The 25,051-nt window shown below is 41.8% G+C and overlaps 1 protein-coding gene across 6 annotated transcripts in view; it reads right to left on the reverse strand.

Annotated features, from left to right (window-relative positions):
- Positions 1-12,771, reverse strand: part of MTM1 (myotubularin 1) — a 45,516-nt gene extending 32,745 nt beyond the window's left edge. For 3 of the 6 annotated variants that reach the window (XM_052813317.1, XM_052813313.1, XM_052813318.1), the window contains exons 1-3: positions 11,868-11,887; positions 10,389-10,530; positions 422-493 (exon numbers count right to left, since the gene is read on the reverse strand). In XM_052813317.1, the coding sequence (XP_052669277.1) occupies positions 422-484 (63 nt within the window). In that variant the 5' untranslated portion in view covers positions 485-493; positions 10,389-10,530; positions 11,868-11,887. Of the gene's footprint in view, positions 1-421; positions 494-4,549; positions 4,662-10,388; positions 10,531-11,867; positions 11,888-12,680 lie in introns of those variants that run through there. The other 3 variants (XM_052813315.1, XM_052813319.1, XM_052813316.1) reach the window with 2 other exon arrangements.
- Positions 12,772-25,051: the final 12,280 nt, after the last annotated feature.

Consider the following 25,051-nt stretch of genomic DNA (forward strand, 5'->3'; position numbering starts at 1 on the left):
AACACCATTCCGATAGTTTTAATGTATTTCCCACTGGAGAGAAACATTTTAAAACTGAGCCAGCCAAACATAACTAGGTATAACTTATCAATTGCAGTACAGAATCTTTCTACAGCATCAAAATGCCAAAACTTTCAAGAACGCCACAGAATATTTCAATGTAGAAAGCAAGGATAAGTGTAAGTATATTAGAATTGATTTTAAGGAAGCTCTCATAACTTCTGATACAGAGAATATTTCGCCCATCCACTCTGAAAGATATTTAAATCAACTCAGTTAACTGCATTAGAATTTTAGCAATAAAAGTAAGTATATACATTCAAGAAGGAAGTCATTCAAATACTCATTTTTCTACCCAAATATAGATGATAATGATCTCTGGGATCTCAGATGTGAAAACCGTGAAAAAAGTTACACTCACCCTTTTACTTGAGGAACTCTCCAAGGAGTTTGAATTATATTTAGGTGTTGATGATGAGGCCATACCGGGTATCTGATGAGAAAGCACAAATTGGAGACTTAAACTTCCTCTTGGACTATATACTATTTACAAGAGAGATTTTAGACTTTGGAGGTCCACAGGTAGACATCAAGAGCTTCCAAGAATGTTTTGCAAGTTACAATTCATTTTAAAAAATTACACAATGCCTTGTAATTGAAGGTCACTATTTAAAAGCATCCAAATCTAACAAGAAATTCATTACTAGCTCTGGGATTGGTTCTTATTATAATGAATATTCTGACTCAAGCTGTATTTTGGAATTCAGTTGTTTGAATACTATTATTAGTTCAGTTAACAGACATTAGAGTGCTTGTTTTAAGCAACAGAATACACATACTATGAAATGCAAGCTACTTGGAGCATTTGTATTAAGACTTTTCATTTAGGAAAACAGGGAGGAACTATAAAGTTATTGCACAGCTCTTGAGATCACAAGCATGTCAATACACTCCAGTGTTTCAAGTTTAAAAAAAAAAAAAAGAGAGAGAGAGAGAGAAGGAAAAAGCAGGAGTTCCACAGTACTACATTTAAAAACAATCCCCCATTTCCTAAACTGAAACTTCAGTTAACACACCAGAAGGGGGAGCGTCCAGCCTTCTGGTCTGAATAGCCTTGATACGTTTAAAGGAAAAGGATTTTTTTTTTTCAAATGGTATTGATTAAATATAGAATCGCATGATACAGGATTCATCTTAATCATTTCCTGACATTGCACAAGGGATCTCTAGAACAAACACTGGGAAAACGCTCATACTTGAAGTTACTCCAAACAGTAACTTTGTACCAAATTATATTTCCCTTTCACTAGTCACACGCCCTCCATCAAGCAGATTTGACATCACACATCAATCCTGAAGAGTTTTTGGTTGGTTGGTTGGTTGGGGGGGGGGGGAATTACAGACTAGCAATCTTTGTTTCTATTCCAGAAATGAAACATGTAGCCTTAAATAAGCACTTTCTCTCCCCTCTCAACACTGAAAAAAATGTGCACAGATCTCTGCACCATGACAAATCAGCCCATAACAGTGGGCTCACAGTGACACTGCAACAGTCCTACACAAGCAATAGCACAATAGCGACAGATTAAACTGCAAGATCCAAAATGCTTTGAAGTTACTATAAGGATACAGGAATGTGTCTGTGCAGGAAGAAGAGGGAAAGCCACAACCTGAAGTTCTACAGCTTTCTTACCTCCTTACAGTGCCCAAGTCTTCCACATCTCATAAAGAAAACATAGGAAACCTGACATTGTATTTAAAACTGTAATATTCAGTGATATGGCTTATCAGTATAAAAATCACACCCCTCCACAAAAAAAAAAAAAAAAAAAAAGAACAACCAGACATAAAGTTGGAAAATGAAGAAAAATGCTTTTGAATATCGCAGAGCCTGTGTGACCCTGTCATGTGGAGGTATTTCTTCCTTTCTGGGTCTCCAGCAGTCTCAGCCTTCTCCAAACACTGAAACAGAGGGGTCCTGAACTAATTCTAGTGCACACCAACAATTTACATGAAAAGCTATTAGCAATCAACATTAAATCATTGTTCTTTCAAACTACCCTCCACAGAAAAACTATTGCAACACTGGAGACTAATGTTTTGACTATAAAATTTAGAAGATTAAGAGAAGATATCTTCACAGTTTTTCCTTCCTTGCAATATCTTACATACTATAAAACTTAAGGTAAAACTTTTTCTATACTGCTTTGTTAACTTGTGAACATCCAATATTGGGTCAGATGACTCTGCTTAATTTATAGAAGCTTAAGTTTCCTAATAACCAGATATTTATAAAGGTAAAAGGTAGATTTACTCAGAAGCTTCTTTTAAAATGTTTTCCATATGAAGTGGGTTTTGTTCATATTTTAAGTGAGAATTACCAGCCGAGACAAAGGCACAGCAGCCCCAGTTTTTCTATGTCAGCATAGAAAGTGGTTTTAACTAGAGCTCACATAAATTTAAATTAAGGCTGCACCAACCCTGAGAGACAAGTGAGCATAAACAAGCCCTAGAAAAGTGACTTTTAAAAGATGTGGCAACCCTGAATAGATCTGCCCTGCAAAATGGAAATTTTGACTGCAGCAGGTACAGGCACACCCAAGCTAGCTGTTGATCTTAAAACCGCAGCTACTCCACCAGCAAAGCCACAGAAAGACAAGCTTCAGCAGAGGTCACACAAGCCCACCCAGTATCCTGGACACTCACCTCTGTGCCAACCCACTGCCTAAGCTCCTAAGAACAAAAGCTTGTTTGGACATTCCTTATGCCTTTCAATACTACCTCCAATCGTAGCATACTTCTGCTGCTCACAGAGGGAAGAGTAAGAAGTGTTTTAAAAGCCTTCTGTTTCTTTCTTTGCTTTCTATATGATTTCCTCCCTTACTGCACATTCACTAAGCTTTGGCTGAAGTATAGCATTACATAAGGTGAGTTATGATTCTGAAATAATCATCTGACTCCAGAACACTGACTACAACTTTTCCAAACCTCAGTGTAAATTAAAAGGACTTAGCAGAGATCCCTTCAGATTCTCAGAAAAATTTCTCTTTATAGAACCTGACAATACAGCAGCCCAGAGCTTGTCTCCCCTCCACGCTGCCACCCCACTAGGCCACTTCAAACAAACAAGATGTCTGTGGAGCTCTCGCAGCAGACCTTTGTGCGTGTGTTTCTGTGTATGTAAGTTTACTTTGTGTAAAATTCCCCCAACTCTCCACGAGACCGATTTCTTTAAACATACTGAGAATTAATTCACTCACTGACTTCAATTTCTACAGAATATTTCATTATAGAATTACAACCAACTACCGTTTCACTTCCAACATTTTAATGATGCAAACTAGACTTATTCAGAGCTAATTAAGTTGAGTAAGTATGTATTGAAGGTAAGGTGTTATCTGTCAGATTTTTTTTTTTAAACCATCAAATATTTTCACTAAAATCAATGCACATTATTTCATCAGTATGTAAGTGGAAGAATTCTTTTAATGCTACCTGAATTTTGCTTTGAAATCCAATCACACTTTAAAAACACAAATACTAATAAGCACATTTATAACCACCCACATTTCCCCAATTTCTGTAAGTAAACAGTGGTCAAGTAATTAAACTTTACATTATAGAACACCCATTAGCATTTAGAACAATGTCCACTTTTGGACCCCAGTACAAGACAGGCATTGATAAACTGCAGGGAGTTCAGCAGAGGGTCACCAAGAAGACCAGGACCTGGAATGCCTGCCCTATAATGAGAGGCTGAGGAAGCTGGGAATTGTTCAGCCTGAAGAACAGACAGCTTCAGCGGGACTCTCAGCTGCCCACCACTACCTTTGAGGTGGTTACTGAGAAGACAGAGACAGGGTACTCAAAGTGATGAGAGGACAACACACAACAGAAACCAAAACAAACTAGATTCCAGCTTGATTTAAGGAAATAAAAAAAAACAACCCACCCTACTTTTGTACCGTAAAGGCAATCAGGCAGTGAAAACAGGGCCCAGGGAGGTTGCAGTCTCCATTCTCAGAGGTTTTTAAGACCCAACTGAACAAAGCTTTGAGCAACTGGGTCTGATCCTGCTTTAAGCAAGAGGTTGAACTAGAGACCTCCTGAAGTCCCTTTCAACCTGAATTACTCTATGCTTCTGTGATCTTCAGGCAACAGACAAGATTAAGTTCTCATTTAAAAGTACCCATCAAACAAGGACACACCCTTAAAGAAGTGGACTCCTCTGTATCAAAACAGCAAACAAGTTTTCAAAAACATTTAAAATGAACACGAAATATTTCCCTTTATAATATTATTTCTTTTTCTGTCAACTGTAGAAGCAGCTTCTGGCAACCTCCCAAAGTAATATTGCCATGAACAATTCAAAAACATACTCCATCATAGTCTTAAAATAGCTACAACTTTCTCATTATCACAGAGCAGCAGTAGTCCTTCCACACAGGGAAAAATCTTGCAAGTAGTTTTCCACTGCAAACACATTTTATTCCCCAGTATCACCCATATGTACTTCTAGACTCGCACAAAAATTGAAAAACATACAAACCTCACGCTTGTCAGCAGCTGAACAGAAGTACAATTACTCTGCAAATTTAAAACAAATCAGACACCTTTGTGATATTCTGCAGTTACACACAGCTGAACATTCTTCCCTGAATCTAGAACAGCAAGGAGACAAAGCTATTTTACTGGATTTAACTTGAACTAATAAACAAAGCTTTGTTAAGGTTACCAGAACTTAATATAGTAACACTACCAAGAAACGCAGGCTCCAATGATCTTACAATAACAATTAAACTACTTGGGATCTGTATTTTCATTAAAGATTATATTTATACTTGAGTTTCCTAGGATTCATGGGGATGGAGGTACAACAACATTTGAAAGGGTAGGCACTGAAGGCCAGATTTTAAGAAGTCAGCTCAAGGATCCTGTCTGCTCTTTATGAATAAATGCCAACAGACACAAGTATATGCCCACACAGAAAATCTAAATAAACTTTAAAACATGTACATAGGCTTTTGAGGGTTAAGAAACCTGAAAAGACCAGCTACTCTTTCCTTAAGCTTCTTCACTGCCAACAGGTTAGGGCATGTGTGCAGTGCAGCTTGGAAAGACGACCAAGACTCTTGTAAACCATGTTTAGATTGACAACAGCCTGGTGAAAGTAGTTCTCACCGTTTAATGATCCAGGAACAAATTAAAGCTCATTTGACATTTTGCTGGTCCTTTTAAGGCTTCATTTTCACACCAGAATCACGCCAATTAATTTGTAGCTATTGTGTAACTGAGCCAGGCTTGCATCAACCTAAAATCTTTATACATTTAAAGAACTAGTTTGTGCCCAAACACAACATAATCTGCATCTACCAAAGGATTACTACCACAAACATCTGAGATCAAGTAAACTGCATCAAGTAAATTGTGAGCACCACTTTCCAGGTATTTAATATTTTTGACCCTCCATCACCAGATTAAAACTTTGGAGGAGAAAAAAAAAAAAAAGGCTTTCAAATTTGTACCTATATTAATAATTTAGAGCAACAACAATTTTGACACCACTTCATTTTACATTAAGCTTTTAACTTTGTATAGTCTGTAATGTTCAATATGTTAATCTGGAAAAGTTGAGGAAATTAAACTGCTAAATTACCATACACAAGATATTTACAGAATATACTGAGTAAGAGGTAAACATCATGTGAAGAAACATTAGTGACACATATTACTATAGTTGAAACAGTTTGGTTTGGGTTAGGGTTTTTTTGTGTGTATATACATATATATATACACACACACACATATATATAAAAATAAGGGTAACAGGATAAGCATGAGAATTATTTTCTTTTACCAGAATCAGATTTGTCAATACAGTAAAAATGAACAACAAAAAGTTTTACTGAGTATATTCTAGAAGCATTCCAATTTCTGTCACACATCAATAACCATGACACAGGATAACACCAAAGTTCGCATAATCCTGCTCCAGATAATGATTTGTTCAAGAATTAAAAGTCTGTGCATCTCCAAGGCCTCTCCTAACAATATAGTTACAAAATTTACTAAGCCCCTTCATTTGCTATCATAGTAATTCAGAAAACAATTAGAGCACTTCTAAAAAGAGTTACAGTTACAATTGAACAATTATATGACACTTGAAAGCAATCAGTGTGCTGGGTTAATCATTCAAGATCTGCACGGCATCTGCCAGTCTAGATATAAATGAAGTTATTTTCATAGTTAGACCTGATACCAAACAAGGAATTATTTCAAAGAGAAGAAAAATAGTACTGTATTAGTAAACAATTTTTCACTGTTTGAGAGGTAAATGTAAGTTAGTGCAGGTATATAGAAAAAGCTGCTTGTACCCTCATTTAAACAGAGGATGCAAAAAATGAAAAAGCAGGTTTATAATGACAAGGTATGCTGGTATTACAAAAAGACTGTAGAGTTTTATTTGGTACAGTAACAACCTACAGAGCCAGTATGAATATAATGTCTTGTGCTTCCCATAATAAAATTAAAAGCATAAAATACAAAGTCCTAAAAACAAAACCACATCTGTCAGCACCACGACTGCACAGAAGAGATAACACCTAATACACAGGTTTTCAGAAATAACATATAGAATAGAGCAGAAGTCTAGGAATTTCTAAGACAGTACCAAAATTAAGCTAAGACAACCATGAAGGGAGAAGAAAAAAGAAAAAAAAAAAAAGTATTTCCCTCCAAGTACCAAGCAGAAAGGAGCACAAATCCTTTAAAAAAAATAAATATGAAAAAGTAACAGTCCTGAAGGGTCAAGCCAACAACAGCATCTAAGTTATCATATCAGAGAGTCACCAAAATAAGCATCAGCATCTTTAACACTAGTAAATGAGCATTTAATCTAATGAAGTCAAGAGTAGTCATTCATCTCATTAAAGGTTAATAAAATTTTAGAATTAGAAATAAAGATATACAGGAATACAAAACAAGTCACAACAAAGATCTACAGTAATGAAGGCAGTTTTCCAGACTTCAGCTGTCCCTAACCAAATAGCACCAATCAACCAAAAAGAAACATAGTGAGACCGAAGTCCTACAGCCAACTAATCAAGTCCATAGAAATAAATACATCTCTTTCACACTCATTTAACTAGTTATAATTTAGCACAAAGGAACTATATTCGACAACGGAAGCAAAAATAAGGTAGCAGAAGTCTCCAAAGTTTAACGAAGCTACAAAAAAAGTAAGTAACATAAGGCAGAGCATTCCAGCTTCAAACAGTCATGTAGTACTGACATCAAAAACATGCCTAGAGCAATGCCAATTCAGACAACACAGTTACATGTATTTACTTGTGGCCAGTATCAATTACCTGTCACTCATTATGCAACTGATGGCAAACAGAAAGAAAGGAAAACTGACTTACCTGTGAGATGTAAATATCATCAAAACAGGAAAAGGAAGAGGTTCTATTAAACCACTTAAGAGAGCACTTAGGATTTCTTACCATCAGTTTAAGGGCAAATCATACCTATGATGCACACCAACAAACCACCTTTGCGTATCAAGTCATGAGCTTCTACCTGCACTTATTCCAGAGTGGATCTTTGGAGTCAACATGGACTGCTAGGTCACAGAATCTCCTATTTCTTCTTTGCCATCACAGTAACAGGGTGTAAAACCCTTCCAAGTGTAACCTCTTGGTAATGGAGTCTGCAGCCCTTACCTTTCCCTCAGGTGAATCCTCATGATTCTACTGATCTGAGACTGGATTATGCCACTAGTGGGTCTTGTCCCTTAATGTCTAAATGCTAGCTCCCATTCGCATGTACTTACTAAACCTACATTTTCCAGGGAAACCATACGAATTTTCAAGTCTCTTTGAAAGCCTTCTCAATTCAAGCCCTAACTAGAACACAAAAAGCATGCTAGCAGTACAAGTCTCCATGGGATACTGCGCATACAGAATGCACACTAGTATTTGCCCTTCTGCACAGAAGTTTGAGTCAGTTAATCAAATTCATCAGTAATGCATTATAAAAAATTTCTGTATCCTACAAAAAAAGTATCACTTACAAAAAAAACTTGCGATCTGGAGCTACCTGTTTGGTCAATGCAATTCTCCACCAGGCTTCCTGTCTTTAAGAAAAATGCACTCCACAATCCCTCATGTTGCCAATTCTCTACTAGACTGGGAATGGCAAGCTTTACAACTCAACACGGACTGCTGAATTTTTTTGTGAAGAATCAGAAACACTCCCTCTCCCAGAAAAAGCGTTCTCTTGTTCCCTAATGTGCCCTGTATTTGAAAGGGCAAGTCATTGTCCTCAAAGGACTCAACATGAACAAGTGCAAACGAACAAAAGTTCACAACAGTCAAGTGACTGCTAATTCAGCAAACAAATTAGAAGCATGCCAGTTGCCTGCTGGCTGCTATTTTACAGGCTCACTATACCAGGTAGTTTTGAAGATATTAGAAGGAAGACCTTGCACTAACAAAAAATAATATCCTGACAATGAAGTTCTACAAATGGCAGCAAGTAGCAACAGCTTGGTAGAAAGTCTGGCAAACATTTTCTCAGTGCCACCAGATCCTATGCACTTCTGTGTATATGTTTCTTCAAAAAAAAAAAAAGAAAAAACAACTTGTAGCTTGTACATGGTAGCCACATGTTTTATAAATAATAGCCAGAGGAAGTAAAAAATCTTCAGTTCTGTCTTGATTGGTATTTCTCCTGTCTCCATATGAAGGTCTTCTTTCACTGTCTTAACTTCTCATGGAATTTGACTCCTACCCTATTTTCAAAGTAAATTACAACTTCCAACAAGAGCTAACATAAAAGTTTGTAACATTACTTTCTCTAATTATCAACTCAATTGCTTCCTCCTTTCAAATTATATTGAAAATGTAGCTTAGGGTGATATCCCTGGCTTTTATCCTGGCAAGCTTTCTTTTAAGAGAATTACAAGCTCTCTCACAAAAAGATGATACAGTAGGATGCATGCCATCATGGACACTGAGTAACTCATCTGCTGAACGGCTCTGATCTGTTAGTTAAGAGATTTCTCATGCTTTATATCACAGTAACAAGGAAAAGCAGCACCTACTTCAGTGGTAATAAACATAACTATTTGCTAAGGCTTGTTTTCTAGCAACTGTCAGAGGTCTATTCCTTGTAATTTATGCTAACAATTATTTCTGTCCACTTGTACTCGCTTATTGCTTCTCCTGTATTTGTTCTATGCATAATATCTTTCTCTTGTCATGATTATCTTCTTTCCTGACTTTTTCTTAATATTTACTCTGGTAACTGAGTTCTAAAGCGGAAGTTCAGTCATGCGAGCGGATCAAAGAAAGTAGTAGTTTTCCCTCTATGCATGTAGCCCTGCACAGCAAGTAGCTGTTAAATCTAGCCATATTAGGTGGCATGACAGAAGTGAGTGGGTTTTTTTAGGAACCATTTGTCACATTACCTCTAGAATCAGCATTACATCTGTAGGAAACCTATGCCTGAAGGCTGATCTGTGGCTTTCTAAACCCACCCAGTCTATTTTCTCTACTCTGCACCCCCTGCAGGGAATGTATACCTCCCACATTGTCAAAAGCTGATGTGGTTGACAGGAAAGCCTATGGGATAGCAAATACAGCTTCAAAGTTTTCTATTAAGAAAGCCTTCAGTTGCTCTCTGCTCATTCTTCTTGAAAGATATCCCCTTAGGCCACTGTAGTTCTATTGCTAAAGATTTAACTGATGATTCCACCAGAGAAATGGAAATTCTATCTGTTATATAATGATATACTGTATAAAAAAAATGACACTGTAATGGTTAAAATGACATCCCCTACGCAGGCTTTCCTCCAACTTTCCTTTGAGAACTTGTATAACCGATGCATCAGACTCATCCTCTTTCATCTGCTGTGTTTAGTTCCTTCTTCCACTACATGAATTGCTTCTCTGAATACACATAATACCACGGAGAAAGTACCATTCTGAGTTTGTCTCTGTTTAAAAAGAAGTAGACTAAGGACTACGATGAAATCATCCACAAACCATTCTTTGCTTCAATCCCTAAGAAAGGGGAGATTGGGACTATCCCACCTAAATCATTCATGGGGCAGCACCATACTTTTGGGTATGCTCTCTTTGAAGTAACAAGCAGGTACTTTGCTGGGCACAGGAAGTTTAATACTTCTGTATTCCACATCTGCCTATGTATATTAATGCATTAATGGGTCCAGTCACATCACACAGTCTCTGGCATACAGCCTTTCCATTCATTACATGCAACAACCCAGCAAAGAGGCTGCACACCAATTACTTAAATTTTGTTGAAAAACACACATACCCTCTTACACAGAAGTGTAACCCAGTCTACTTGAAAAGTCTACTTACTTTAGTTTTCTCTTGCTCAGAAGCCTCCAGGTTTAATAAGTCATTTCAGTTGTAGAAAATAGAGACGCGACACGAGAAGACAACAGTGTGTTCATTCCTTCAACTTTCAAACAACATCTGACTTTCGTGCTGTAGCTGGCCCCTGACAGGAATGGAACAGGTAGGAAGACATTGTTAGCGCTGCCAGAATATTTCAATTGACATTACTTTTTTAAAAACTTCAGAAAGGAAGCAAAACCCCAGAATAGTTGCTACTAAAAACATTCTGGAGAAAGGAAACAAACAGTACTAGTTCTTTTTATGGTTTATCTTGATGCCAAGCCTCCTGATACAAGTAGTTGGAACTGAGGAGAACTTTCTCTTCTAAAACTTCAAGATACGGTTTTGAAATGTTTCTAATGTGTAACTCTTACACAGACTTTTAACCATGCTTATGTTCCCCATACATATTTGGGCATCTTTCTGCACACAATTAAGCATTTCCTCTCTCATCCCTTCCCAAAGAATACTGCCATTTCTTTGTTTCTTTTCCCAAATACATTCAGGAATGACTTTCATATGAAAGCTGCTGTGTAACTCAGCAAAGTCAGAAGGAATAGACCATGAAACAAAACTTATTTTACCTGATTCAAGTTCTTAGAAAAATTAGTATGTTGTCTCCTTTAAAAGAACACACACAATATCAAAGATTTACAGTTACTTCTCATTAAATTAGTCTTGCATTCTAAATTAACTATTGTTAGTTAACACTGTAACTCTACATATCAGGAATACATTAACACTAGAGTTTGCTCAACCCCAGTGATGCTACAAGCTCGTCTCTTCAGCAAGTGCGTCTTTTGGAAGTTTCCTTCTGACCAAGCATAGAATGATAAACAGCACAAAAAGGGAAAATTCTGCGTTTATTGAAAACACTTCTATATCTCACCTCGTGACGTTTGCCACACCATGAAGCTACATACAGCCCCAAAAGTTCTGTGTGTTAAGGCTTGTTGTGCTTACCAGCTTTGTTAATAACTGCGCAGCCTAACTTTTTTAACCACCTAAACCACAAATTAACATTAAAAAGAAAACTATAGCAGGGAAGAGGTTCTGGTTTTGCACAGTGCGAATCCTGTACCATGAGATATCTGCCCTTCACATCTGGTTAATGATAAACAAATATATGACTACTAGCAAGCAATGAGCACAATAATGTCCCAAAACAGGTATTATGCAGTAGAGCCAAGGTACTTTTTAAACATATATAGTTTTGATTAGCGCCTATCATGACAAGTCAATCTACAGGCCAACTGCAAAAGACCTAACATCTACACAATTTTAAAACTGAATTTGCCTATGTTGCTTTCTATAGCACCAAGAAAAATGGGGCTTTCTGTGAAAAGAAAAAAAGCTAATGCCCTTCTTATGCTCTTAGTTACATGTACATCTGGGAAAAAAAAAAAAAAAAACCACAGAAGCAAACAAACCAAAAACCACCCATCACGCAAAGTAGGAATTACGCTTTTTGACTGCACAAAGACTAGCAAGCAGAAACAATCTATCATCTTCAAATCATTCCTTGGTTTAACTCAACTAAAAACGTTTGCTCTGAAATGGAAGGTTTCAGCTTTTCAGCCGCGAACACTGGAAGAAGTCACATGCTTCAGAACAAAATTTAAGCCAGTCAGAAATGAATACGGCAGCGGCTTAAAAGTCTGAAAGCGAATCAAGAGCACTCGAAGTATTTTCGCCTCGCAGGAGAGGATTTCTTTTTACAGGGAAGGTAAAAAATTACAGTTCAAAGGTGTCCCTGCTAAGCCGTGACGCTGGGCTATGCACTTCAGCAACGTCTCGCTTCCAGATCGATCCAGCGCATCAGGGCGTGAGTCAGGAGAAGCCGGAGCCCAACAGCAACACGCAGCCGAGTCCCGCCAGCCGCAGGGCCCGGCCACAGGTGACTGCCGGCAGGCGGCCCGGCACCGCGGCCCGCCGGCGATGGAGGTGGCGGCAGGGTGGGGGGGTCCCAGAGCGCTCAGGGCGGCAAGGGGGGCCCTCGCGAAAGCCTCCAGTGACCCCCAGACCACCCCGGGAGGCGAAGAGGCGAGCGACGGGGGACGCGAGGTGTGCCGTGCCCTGAGGGAAGGCCCGGGCCGGCAGCAGCCCCCCCCCCCGCCGCCCCGGGCATACTTGAGGGAAAGGGGGACGGGAGGAAAGGATCCCCGGCGCGGGGAGGGGCTGGGGGTGCGGGGACAGGGGCGAAGGCCGCCGGGGGTAGCCCCGCTGCCCAGCCCGGGCCCCACGGAGACTCACCGCAACGCGGCCGCCCTCACCGTCGCGGGCCCGAGTGCGGCGCCGAGCGCTGCCCGCCCCGCGCGGGCCCACCCCGCCCGCTCACGTGACGGCCCGGCGCCTGCCGGGAGGCGTAGTCCGCGGGGCCGCGGGGGCTGCCGGGAGTTGTAGTCCTAGAGGGCGGCGCTGGCGGCCGAGGGGCGGTGGCGGGAAGGAGCCGGCCGAGGCCGTGAGGGGAGCGGGTCCGCCGCGGGGCCCTGGGCAGCTCGGGGTGCTGCCAGCACCCCCCCCCTTGCCAAGCAGAGCGCTCCTAAATGAAACAGCCAGGGGAAAAGGAGGAGAAGGAAAGGAAAACACGGGAGAGGCGTCCGGTATAAAGCAGGTCGAGTCAACCGGCCGATGGCCGTTAACGACCAGAGGCACCCCAGCGGCCCAAGCCTTCTGGATGCTCCTTGACTACAAATAATCACAGAATCATTTAGGTTGGAAAAGACCTTCAAGATCATCGAGTCCAACCATCAACCATGCCCACTAAACCATGTCCTGAAGTGCCACGTCTACGCGTTTTTTGAACACCTCCAGGGATGGTGACTCCGCCACTTCCCTGGGCAGCCTGTTCCAATGCCCGACAACCCTTTCAGTAAAGAAATTTTTCCTAATATCCAGCCTAAACCTCCCCTGCCACAACTTGAGGCCATTTCCTCTCGTCCTATCACTAGCTACTTGATAGAAGAGACCAACACCCACCTCGCTACATCCCCCTTTCAGGCAGTTGTAGAGAGCGATAAGGTCTCCCCTCAGCCTCCTTTTCTCCAGGCTAAACAACCCCAGTTCCCTCAGCCGCTCCTCATAAGACTTGTGCTCTAGACCCTCCACCAGCTCCGTTGCTCTCCTCTGGACACGCTCCAGCACCTCAATGTCTTTCCTGCAGTGAGGGGCCCAAAACTGAACACAGGACTCGAGGTGCGGCCTCACCAGTGCTGAGTACAGGGGAGCAATCACTGCCCTGCTCCTGCTGGCCACACTATTTCTGATACAGGCCAGGATGCCGTTGGCATAAATACTGGTAAGAAGTAAAAGAATTGGTGATGCAGATGCCAGGAGCATTATTCATGTAAGTTTAAAAAAACAAAAAAATCCTTTGTAAAATGGACCATTGCCAACGCACAAAGAGCAGCTGCGTACATCTAGAGGGCAAGGTGGTGATTCGGGGACCCTTTGCTGTCTGATGCTATCTGCTCTCAGGAAAGGGGGATTTGCGATATTATAAAACATTTTGATGTTATAAAACATATTTTTCAGTTACAAAACAACTGTGTCCAGTTTCTCCGGTGGTGTGGCTGGCCCTAACTTGTTCCCCTATCAGTGGAGGGACAATGCCTCTCCCTGCTCTCAGGACTGGATACCACAGAAGAGCTGATCAAAGGAAAAAAAGAAAGAAAACAATATAAAACGAAATAACCTTTGGACTCCTTCATGATCCCAAGTGATTAGGAGCTTCATACTGGGTTTAACCCAGATCTCGCAGCTCCAACGGTGCCCACCTCACACCAGCGCGGTGCCGGCGCCAGCTCCTTTGGGAGGAAGATCGTCACCTGCCAGTTTGCAAGCATCATACCAACAATCATCGCCTCTGCTTTTCCATATCTTCCTGAAAAAGTCTTTCTCTGGTTTAATATTGCCAGTCATTTGTTGTCTATGAACAAGCAGTTACACCCTCTGAAGAGCTGACTGAGCTAAAGGCACTTTGAGGTGAACCATGCATTTGTGCCAGACAAGAAGTACTTTCAGCAGGAGCCACAAGACAATCATTTTTAAATTAATTTTATTCATTACTTTTAGGTGTCTCCTTTACTATCAACAATTTACATCTGGAATTCCAAAAACTTTAGAAAATCAAAACCAAAAAACCACAAGGGAATTGGGCTGGTGCCTCTTATATGGAAAAAAATGTTTCTGGAGTAAAAAACATTTTTCTACAATAAGCATGGAACTCTGTGTTTTACATTAATAAGCAGCAGAAGCAAGCAGCAAGCAAAAGGAGATGCAATGTTGGTTCACCTCCCTCACACAGGCAATCTTGTCTGTTGTCTTCGAGCATGATACACTTTTGCTTCTGACATCATCCTTTCAGTAAAGACTAGCTAGAAAATTCACGGATGCAATTTTGAAGTCTTGCTTTGATTGATTCCAGTGTGGTATTTCCAACTGTAAATCATAAATCAATGTATTGGTTTATATGTAGACATTTATATGTAAAGGTATACGTTTATTGGTCTACGTATATGTCTGTGTATACACACAGAGGATCCTTCTTATTTGATGATTCACTCAAGGTGTCATTCAGATCACATTTTAAAGCTTTTCTCTGACATCATGAAAACTAGAAAGATTTTTTTTTTTTGCCTTACTCATTTCTGACACTTCATGGCTCAGATCACTAAGAGTGCTCTCCACAAATGCTCTCATAAATTTCCTTCCATCAATTTTGTCCTAGATCTTTTCCAACCTGGCTTATGCCCCTTGCATTTCTTTAAAAAGACAAAGTCTCAGACAGCCTCTTCCTCATATGACCTTTAATGATCGCAACTATTATTCCACCCTAATCTGTCAAGTGAAATACTCTCCACCCTTGTTTGGTGACTGTCCTCTCCCTTTTTTTCCTCCTACATTTCTAACCCACCTACTGGCACATTTTTGAGGGGCTTTTTCCTACATGCCTTCCAGCTTCCAGTAGATATTAACCAGGCCTTTCACCTTGCATTGTTCCTATAGTCACTCTACATTTTATCCCCAGATAATGTGTACTACAACCACAGTTCAAACAACAATTTCCACTCAGATTTTTCACAGCTATGCCTCTTCACTGCAGATTGCCATGCTTTCCTAACTAAACTCCTGGCTTGTGTCTGTATTACCTTCTTATGACTGTTCAGTGGGACTTCACCTTCTGCTGCACGCAGTCACAAACGCCCCGTGAGTCCCACAACTGCATGGTCAGATGCCCAAAGATGATGCGAACTGGAAGAAACGTGCTTTGAGTCACCTGATTGATGACTCACCCGATGGCTATTTGGATCTGCGAGAGCGTACGTTATTAAAGTTTTCTATGCGAGTAGGGTTGTGGGATGTTTAGGCTGTCTCTGCATTTCTGAGCCTGGTCCTTGTTCTTTTGTATTGCAGCATATGGTGCCTGGGTCAGACGGCACACAAACGCTCCAGCCTCCAATCCCTGGACCATCTGGATAAAAACTGGTTAATTGACAACCCTAATGTCACTTTAAGCTCAGTACAGTTAAAATAGTGTCAAGTCTTCTCCCACAAGTACTCTCTACTTTATCTATTACACTATTATCTGCCTGTACGTAATCATCTTTGACTCAGACCTTTCCCTAGCCCTTTATGTTCAGACTATGTCTAAATCTGTCCATATAGCTAAAACTCCCATCTTCTCAAATCTCAATTACTGCAACATCCTTTCCTTTGGCCTTGGAAAATATAACCTTGTCTTGCTTATACTTATTGAGAACGCTGCTACAAAGACCATTTTTTTTAGTCTGTCATTTTCGCCGTGTTATTCCTCTCTTTTCATCCCTGTGCTGGCTCAGCCTACTCTATCATGTTGATCCTTACCTACATGTCTTTACTTTGGGAGGCCCCGGTAGCCTGTCTTCACCTTACTTGCCATTTCCATTCACTGCTGAGATCTAACCGCAGCTCCAGTCAGCCCACAATGCCAGTTTTCACAACCCACTTGTAATGCGTTTAAACAGGTTCTTTTGTGCATTCTTTTGGCTGCCTTTTATTTCTGAGGATCCTATAAACAGCCCAAAAATTACTGATAATTTTGCTTCAGAGCTCTGCTTAAAACGTTTCTTTCCTGTAATGTCTACAATACAGTGTCACATTTCTTTATGCTGCCTCTCCTGCCTGTATTTCTCAGTTCTCTCATTTCATACTTTGTAAAGCTGTCAGGGCAGGACCATCCTTTGTGTCAATTCTGATCCGTAACAGGGTCTTGTAGCGCTATGGTAATACAAATAATAAATACACATGTGGAACTGAGATGCCAGGGAGAACCTAGGTATTATCAGATTGATGACAACAAAGTGCAATTTGGGAGCATAACCATACCTGATAATAATATTAACTTGTTTTTCTACTATTCTGGAGAGTAAGGGGACAAAACTATGTGCAGGTGGGGAGTCCGCATCTTTAAATCAAGCCCATAGGTCAAGTTAAAGATGATTTATATCCATCTACCTCGCAACAATCTTCACTTGGTTATAGTTGCTGTTGTGACAGATAAAATGGAAAAGACAATGTAGTGTTAAACATATCATAAATACACAGGTATGTCTGTATTTTCACATATGTACATTTTTTTTCCTTTTATGCATTAGCTATTAGAAAAAATAAGGCATATCAGTGGTTCCTTTGCTTTTCTAGCACTGTGCCACTTACACACTTTGTTTCCGGTTATTGTCCTTTGTTTGCTAACTTGATGTTTATTTTTGTCTCTGCTAAATAAAGACTGCCAGATTTAATTCTTATAAGCTGTACTTTAAGACCTCTTTAACCTATTTCTATCTAGCTTTTCCCTCAATTAGCCTAATCATTTCTTTATCGAGTAACATGTTACCAAATAAAACACTTATAGCACCCTAAAAAAAAAATTGCCCCTTGATGCTTGACTCACAATAGCAATAAGGTGAGTTATATAAGAGTCTAGTTGTATTTCTGGATCCTGCGACTCCTGAGGGCTGGAAATAGCAATTGTATTTTGGGAACCATTTTCAGAAACACTGACTGAATGTACATACTTGTTATTGTGAAATCAGGCAGATGTTAGCTTTCAGATACCTAGGTTTTGCATGCATAGTACTGCTGTCATCAAAACCTGGCCCATGGCAACTGAAGCATACATACACATATACATATATATATATGTGTGTATATATATGTGCATATATATACACACATCTGCTGTGACTAGTAGACAGACACCTCCTATTAGATGCTGATTCTTTGTCTTCAGGAGAAAATTAATATCAGGTACTTGCTGATTCTATATTTAGGTAGAAAAAAAAATATTTTCTCCATGCAAATATTAGAAGCAGTTAGTATGTTTTATTTGAGAAATAGCTGCATTTCACAGGAAGGCAAACTCATTCTCACATGTATCATACCTAATTTGCATAGTAAGTAAAAGGTTTTAAGAGAACTGGAATGAATTGGATGAAAAGAACCAAACAAATGGAAGTTAGTAATATCCACTGAATTACCAGAATTGTTAGTGGAATCAATTTTAGTACCATCAGAACAATGCCCCAAATTAAGAGAAATAGAAGAAAATCCTCTTAAATAGCACACAAAGGAATAAGCTTCTAGTATACTTAAATGTAAATTGCAATAAAAAGTTACCTGTTAAATGTGTAAATATAGCTCATAAAACAGAAGGACCTTTTAGACTAATACCTGTTAGTATTAGCTAATAAAACAGCTTCTGCTCTGTGCTCTGAAGTTCTCTGAAGGGCTGAGGTTTCATTCAAATCCCAAAAGAACTCTAGTGACCCAGGGCAGCTGAGACTGCAGCAGTGAAGAGGTTAAAAGCATAGCACCTTGGTATCAAACAGTTCTATCGGCATAAAAAAACCTGTGTACGATGGACCCCCCAGCACCCTTCTTCTATTGTCAAGGTCCACGCATGTACAACTTAAACCACAGTAGTGTCTGAATCACTTAAAATGCAGCATGTAAGAGTTATTTTAGGCATCATTTTAAGTATGCCAATGAGCACAACCGAGATGGGCTGTCAAAACAGAGTTAATACACGCCCTATGCAGAAATACTCTTTGGTTTATAGTACAAGAGTCACGGCAGCTGATAGGACAGGAAGGGAAACATTTTCACCAGCATTTACTACTCACAGTGGAATATTTGTGCATTTTGAAAACACAGCACAGCCCCTCTCAGCTGTCATCCCCCAACGAAGAGGAGTTAGCTTTAAAATTCGGACAAGCTCCAGGCAGCAGACTGTGGTTGCCGAACGGCGAAGAGCCCCAAGGTCACAGGACCCGCCGGAGAGCCTGCAGAAAGATAGCACTGGGAGATCCCTTCCTCTTTCCTCTTTAGGAATGTGCATCTATTTAGATCACAACATATTTTTGCTTGATTTCCATGATAGTACTTGCTGTCATATTGTCAACAGAAGTGACTGCTTAGGCAGGATAGGCAATCAAAGAGCTGGCAAGCTGTTCCAGGCACTGGTACCCACCAGATCTTTACTGATTTCTCTCTCTAAAGCCCAGCTGATCCATTAATTTGGAAGAAAATCTGCACTCTCAGATGTTGGTGATGAATTCAGGTTGGATTCAAGCCTGTGTCAGCAGAGGCTGCCAGTGCATAGCTAGAGGAATTGAGAATATAGTTTCTTTTGGGTTCTCCAAAGCTCATACTTTATTGATTTTGGTTTAATTCAAATTTCCTCTGACTATGTTTTGTAGGGAAAATGGCTCTAATCTTGTTATTCTAAGGTGTTATTCTTTATAATAAAAAAGAAAACCCACCACCATAGTAAGTTTACCTAAATACATCATGGTGGGGAGAAGAGAAACTGGGTTTCAGATGCAATTTTCTTTCCCATTGTTAGAGAAAATTGCCATTTATTGCCAGGATTAAAAACAACTGGCATTCATGGTGTTAGCAGGAATCTCCATTGCAGCAGTCAATAAAGGTTTTTCTCTTAACTCCCATGGGACCAAGGATCATTCCCGTGGGACTGAAAGAGCCATGCTGCTGTGGATCAGCTAGCCTGGCTCATCTTTGCACTCTGGTGAGTAAGAGAAAATCATTTTATTATGAAGCAGAATTTCTTTAGTTGATCTAATGAGTGAAACAAAACCTCTCTCAGCTCTGCAAAATCACTGAGACAAGTGGAGTCTTCAGAAGCCCTGAATATCACATCAGATGCTGATACAGGTTTCTTCAGACAATTAGCAAAGCTTCAAGCAGCCACCTGAAAGAAATAATGGCTTTATTGGAGCTAATGCAGTCATTTCTTCCATGAAGCTTCTTGTGAATAATTCTTGCTGGAAAAATTGTACATGATTTCTTTTCATTTATATTTTAATGCAATTTATTATACAACAGCGACCTCCATTCAGGGTTCAGAAGATCAGAGTACTTACAGTAATCTTCACAGCACTTTGTATCTCCAGCTACAGCTTACATTCACAGCATGAAAAGAGTAAGAAGTTAATGTACCAAATCAGAAATCTGTGTGGCAGTGTTAATCTCAGTGTTGAGTTATTATTTATTAGTAGTATTATGGTAGCATCTGGAGACCAGGGCCTCATTGTGTTGGGCCCTGCATAAAATACACAAATAATATATTTGTTCTCTAGAATAGCTCACAGTTTAAGTTTGAGGATGACTTGAGGATGTAGACAAGAGCTACTACGGCTATCATTACTGCCACAGCCAGAGGCAAAACTCTTTTCATGCTTATTGTGGATGCTGACACCAGGAATAAAATTACCTACTGACAGACAATTAAAATGAAAACATTATTCTGGGATCAGACCTCAAGGTGCAAGAAGATGAAAAGAGCCTCCCTCTGTCTGATTTCATGCCAGGCCAAGCACGGTTGCAGATGGTGTCTTGCTACACTCTTGGGTACATTAGCCACCCTTAAGAAGCTCAAGATGTGTCAGGCGTTTGATTTTCTAAACCAGTCGATCATGGAGATGTCTGCCAGATGAAACAGTGGGTAAAATGGTGAAGCAGTTACATATCCCCATGAGTTAGAGAGTGCTAGAAAAGCGTGCGCCTGTGATGGTAGATCTACACACGGCTTAGCATGTTAGCTTTTGGCATAGCAGCTGGAAATGTGGGCATGTTTTCTGGCTTACACACTGGTAACCATTCCAGGATGCAATGACCTTTTTTTGCTACCTCTAGCAAACAATGTTTGGCTCCTCTCTGTTGAATGCTGTATTCATATCACAACTCACTTCTAGCCAGTTTCCTCTGAGAAAGAGTCTGATGCAATCATTTCTCTGTGTGTCTAGGCACACCCCCCCACACTAGATGTTTTTGAGCTGTTGGTTAATTGTACCAAATTCAAAATACATTAGGGGTCTCAAGATAATTAAGTTTCACAGAGTAGACAGCCAGGGAGAAGGGGGTCACTTTCCAAATACTCACCAGTTCACCTGTTACAGCCTTGGATTTCCACCTACCATTCTTTACAGCTAGATACGGCATTCCACAGGTTATCATCATGTATGTGAAGGACGATGTGAAGAAAATAAAGGAAATGTACAGGTGTGTGAGGAGATACAAAAAAAAAAAAAACCAAACCCAAACAAAACCCAAAAAAGCATACCTTAGTTAAAAAGTCAGAACAGCTATAAATGGCAGATATGTAAGAAATCACTTCCACTGTTCAGGGAAAAACTGGTCAAGTAACACGTTAACGCTGAGTTGCGAATCCAAGAGCAGATACCCTCTTGGAGTGCTCATGTAGCTGAACCGTATGAACTCAGTCTCTGAGCGGCTGCAAATAACTACAGATGCACAATTGCCCCCACAAATTGTGAAACACCACCAAAACACTAATTTTGCAGGTAGGTTCAGAGTATGGCCTGAAATTCGTCGGTGTAAAATCTCATTTGCCTTTTCAACAAGGGATTGGGTTCTCAGTCACTCAAGCAGCAAAACTTAGCCTGTTGCAGCCAAGCATTTACAAGTATTTAGTTTAAATTTTTCTTTGGATACTCTGTCACCCACCGCAGGCAGCGGGATCTGCTGCTTTTGGCCTGAAAAGGCCAGCTGTAGGCTAATCTGCTTTGTGTGGCCTGTGCTGTGTGGGGAGCGGGTGCCGCAGGAGGCTGCTACGGTACCAGGAGGCTCTTTGATCCGGTTGACACAGTAAAGCAAAGACATGGGACTAATAATAATACTTGGCACTTTTACAGTCCTAGCTGCTCAAAGCACTTTATCAGTGTTAACCAATTACCCCTCAAACTATCTCTGTGGAAGAGGGACTATCTCAATTTTATGGGTAGGTAAACTGAGGTGCAGAGCTTGGCTGGGACATTAGCAGCCTCTGATTTTACAGTGGCGAGCACGCCACCGGGCTAGAAAGCCTCACCAAACGAAGGAAAGGGTTCTGCAGAGCCGTGAAGGAGCATCCCATGGCAATCGGCTGTGCAAGCCCACCCAGCCACGCTCCCAGCTCTCCACTAACAGACACCATTACATTTCTGTATGTTCTGGTCTGAGCGCTGGCTCTGGGGGAGGTGACCATGCCACAGGGTTTGGGGAAAGGTCGTCCCTGTGCAGAGGAGTCACTTGAGGCTCTAAGTGAAGTCCTAGCCGTGAAATCTGTCTCCAGCGCATTTGTGTGCCCTCTCTCCCTCCCTCTCCTTCCACCCTTCATTTCAGGTTGGCCCCAGGTGATGCTGCATTCACAGCAGTCCCACTTCGGCAACGCGGCCACGGCCAGCCTGGCATTGGAGTGGTAAGGCTGCACCCTGCTACCCAGAGCAGCAACAGTCCCCCAGCCCACGCAGGAGAAGTTGTGCTGCTCTGAGGCTAAAGCCAGGCTGCTCCCCATCTGAATGCACGTCCGTTGTCCCCGCTGCGAACGGGAACCTCCTGCCTCCTCCGGAGATGGAGCAAAACCCAGATCTGTCCCCACAGGTCATCTTTCCCCTGCTAGCTGTCTGGGTACTTGCTGCATTAGTATTAGTAGTACATTGGTACGTTATCTCAACCACAGGGCATAAACCAAAAACCTTAGCAGAGTAAAGATCTGTAGGTTTGAAGCAGAAGTAGGACTCCACCTGCCCTTCAAGATGCACAGGTGGCACTTTCAAAGAGTTTGTTGGCAGGAATACCGGCCAAGAAGAGTGAACCGCTCACGTTTTCACCGTGAGCCCAACCCCTCTGGCAGGGCGAGGTGTGCTGCGTCCCAGAGCGGGGAACGAGGCGCTGAGTAAAGCGAAGAGCTCGCACGGAGGATAGGTGAAATCGGTGGCTCATCCTCCACTGCCTACCTGCCGGGCTGCATGCTCTCCCCGGCCGGAATGAGCCAACTGGCTCTTGAGGTTGGAAAATTAAGACACCCAGGGGCCTGACTCACAGTCCCATTTTGCCCACAACAGGCCATACAGAAACAACCAGCTTATCCTCCCAGATCAGTAAAACAAAGTCCAACCTGGTGCACAGCTACCGACAGTAATACACATCCCACTGGCTGCCAGACCTGCTTAACTACACTTGAAAAATCCTACTGGTGTCTGCCTGCCTCATTAGGCACTTAAATATCTTTGGGATTCGAGTCCTGAGCCTTTTGTGCCTCACGGTCCCCTGCTGCTAATGGACATCATCAACTATCCTGAAAGGTCACAGGAAAATATGTATTTATTAAAGATTGTGAGGCTCAAACAGGGGGTTAATGGGAACCGCTTAGGCAAATAGTGTAGCCAGCTAATAGGTGAAAGAGAATAATAATTTATGGGCTGAGAAGAGGAAAGGAACACAGGTCCCAGTCTGCCAGGTAATTCTGTTTCCCCGGCTGCCATACAAAGCCGGCAGGGCTGACAAGGAGCAGTCTGTAAACTTGAAACAAAGCATGTTTCTGCAGCTGGATGGAGTCAAGCGCAGCTCTATATTAGCAAAGAAAAAAAAGAGATTTCACAACTTTATAGCTTCGGGCTGGTTTCCCCTCAGGGAGTGAAAATAGGCTGGTCTCACCACCTCCTGCCACTGCCCCGGCTCTTGTCTGTCCCAGCCGTTCATCAAACACAGCACAGCTCCAGGATGTGAAACCAAGCAGGGTCAGCGCTCGGGTCCTTTTGCTCCTTGAAAAGGGATTAAGACAACATCAGAACAATTAAAATGTCCTTTTTTGATACAAATCCGACTTTGAGCTTAAAATGGCATTTTTTTTTCTTCTCCAACCAAATTGTTTAAATCTCAGACATTAAATGGCAGCATCATAAACCTTGATAAGGACAAAAACAACACGATGCACAAAATCCAGGAGCTTCTCACTGGTTTCTGGCTCTGACACGTGAGACTGGCAGCAGGGTTCAGCCGTGCAGCAAAGGGCCCTTTGGGCTGTGGGGACAAATCATTGCTGTAGCTGTGGGTTGTTTTAATTGACACATAGCCGTGATGCAACCCAGACCACTGTCATGCCAACCTTGAGAAAAAGAAAAAAAATCTAACCGTCTCTACTTCCTGAGCTCAGGAAAGCAAAGAAACCGGGCTCCGTGTCCCCACCATGTGCACGGTCATGTGTGCTTGGCTACACAGAGGGCACACAGCCCGACACACACAGCCCAACACAGACACACACAGCCCGACGCAGACAGCGCGAGCCCTTGTTAGGCAAATGGCTGCCTCGGGCAGAGCGAGGACGAAAGCCAAGTCCCAGGCCTGCCACGTAATGGGAAATGGATCAAGACGTGTATAAAACAGCATATTTGTTCTGCACAGTGCTACAAAACCATCGAGTGAGCGGGGAGGGAGCAAAGAAAATGGCTGTGATTAACTACAGCTCTACTGGTTTCAGCCTGGCTGCTTTAATAAGGCGCCTTTCCCCAGTTTTATGCGGGATTGTACACAGGAGGCCTCTTGACCAGCCAGAGCCTTAAGTTCTCAGTACCTCCTGCAGCTGCCAACCGGTACTTCTTTTTTAGCTTGCCCAGGAGAGACCCTTATTGGTATTTAAAACACCTCACTCTCTTCCAGACTCTATTTTTTTTTTTTTTTAATTTGCTATATATACAGCAGGGAATAGAAGGTGAAACAAGCATTAAGCACCAAAACCTGAGCTCAGCCTGAATAGATGGCTGGGCAGATGTGCCAGGGCCAAGCGTCCCCCCGGGACCGTGTGCCACCTGCCCTTCAGCGCAGACACGTGGCAGGAGAAGAGGCAGAGCCGGCGCAGCGGCCGGCCGCTCGCCCTCACGCCTTCCCTCGCCCTTGCCTGCCCTGCAGCCAGGTGCCAGCACGGAGCGGGTCCTCTCCCGGGACCACCCTGCACATCTGCGGTGCCTGTCCCACAGTGCGGGGCCATCAGAGCAGGACCACGAGGCACGCGCCAGCCTCTCGCCAGGTGCTCGCTTCTGCTCCCAGACTGGTGTAAATCAGGGGTTACCCTGCTGCAGGCAGCGGAATAGCTCCTGATTTACAACATCCTACACAAGAGGAGAACTTGACCTTACACTTCAACATCAGCGCAGCTTCCTTTGTTGAAAGCTTCTTAAGACAGACGTGTAATCAATCCTGGAGAGCCACTGAGCAGCAGAGCTCAGGTTCTGCATAAGTCAGGGCTAGGCTGCCCAGGGAAATTGCCTGATCCAGGCTCCCATGAC

Source organism: Harpia harpyja, chromosome 18 (assembly GCF_026419915.1).
Source record: "Harpia harpyja isolate bHarHar1 chromosome 18, bHarHar1 primary haplotype, whole genome shotgun sequence".
Classification (NCBI taxonomy): domain Eukaryota; kingdom Metazoa; phylum Chordata; class Aves; order Accipitriformes; family Accipitridae; genus Harpia; species Harpia harpyja.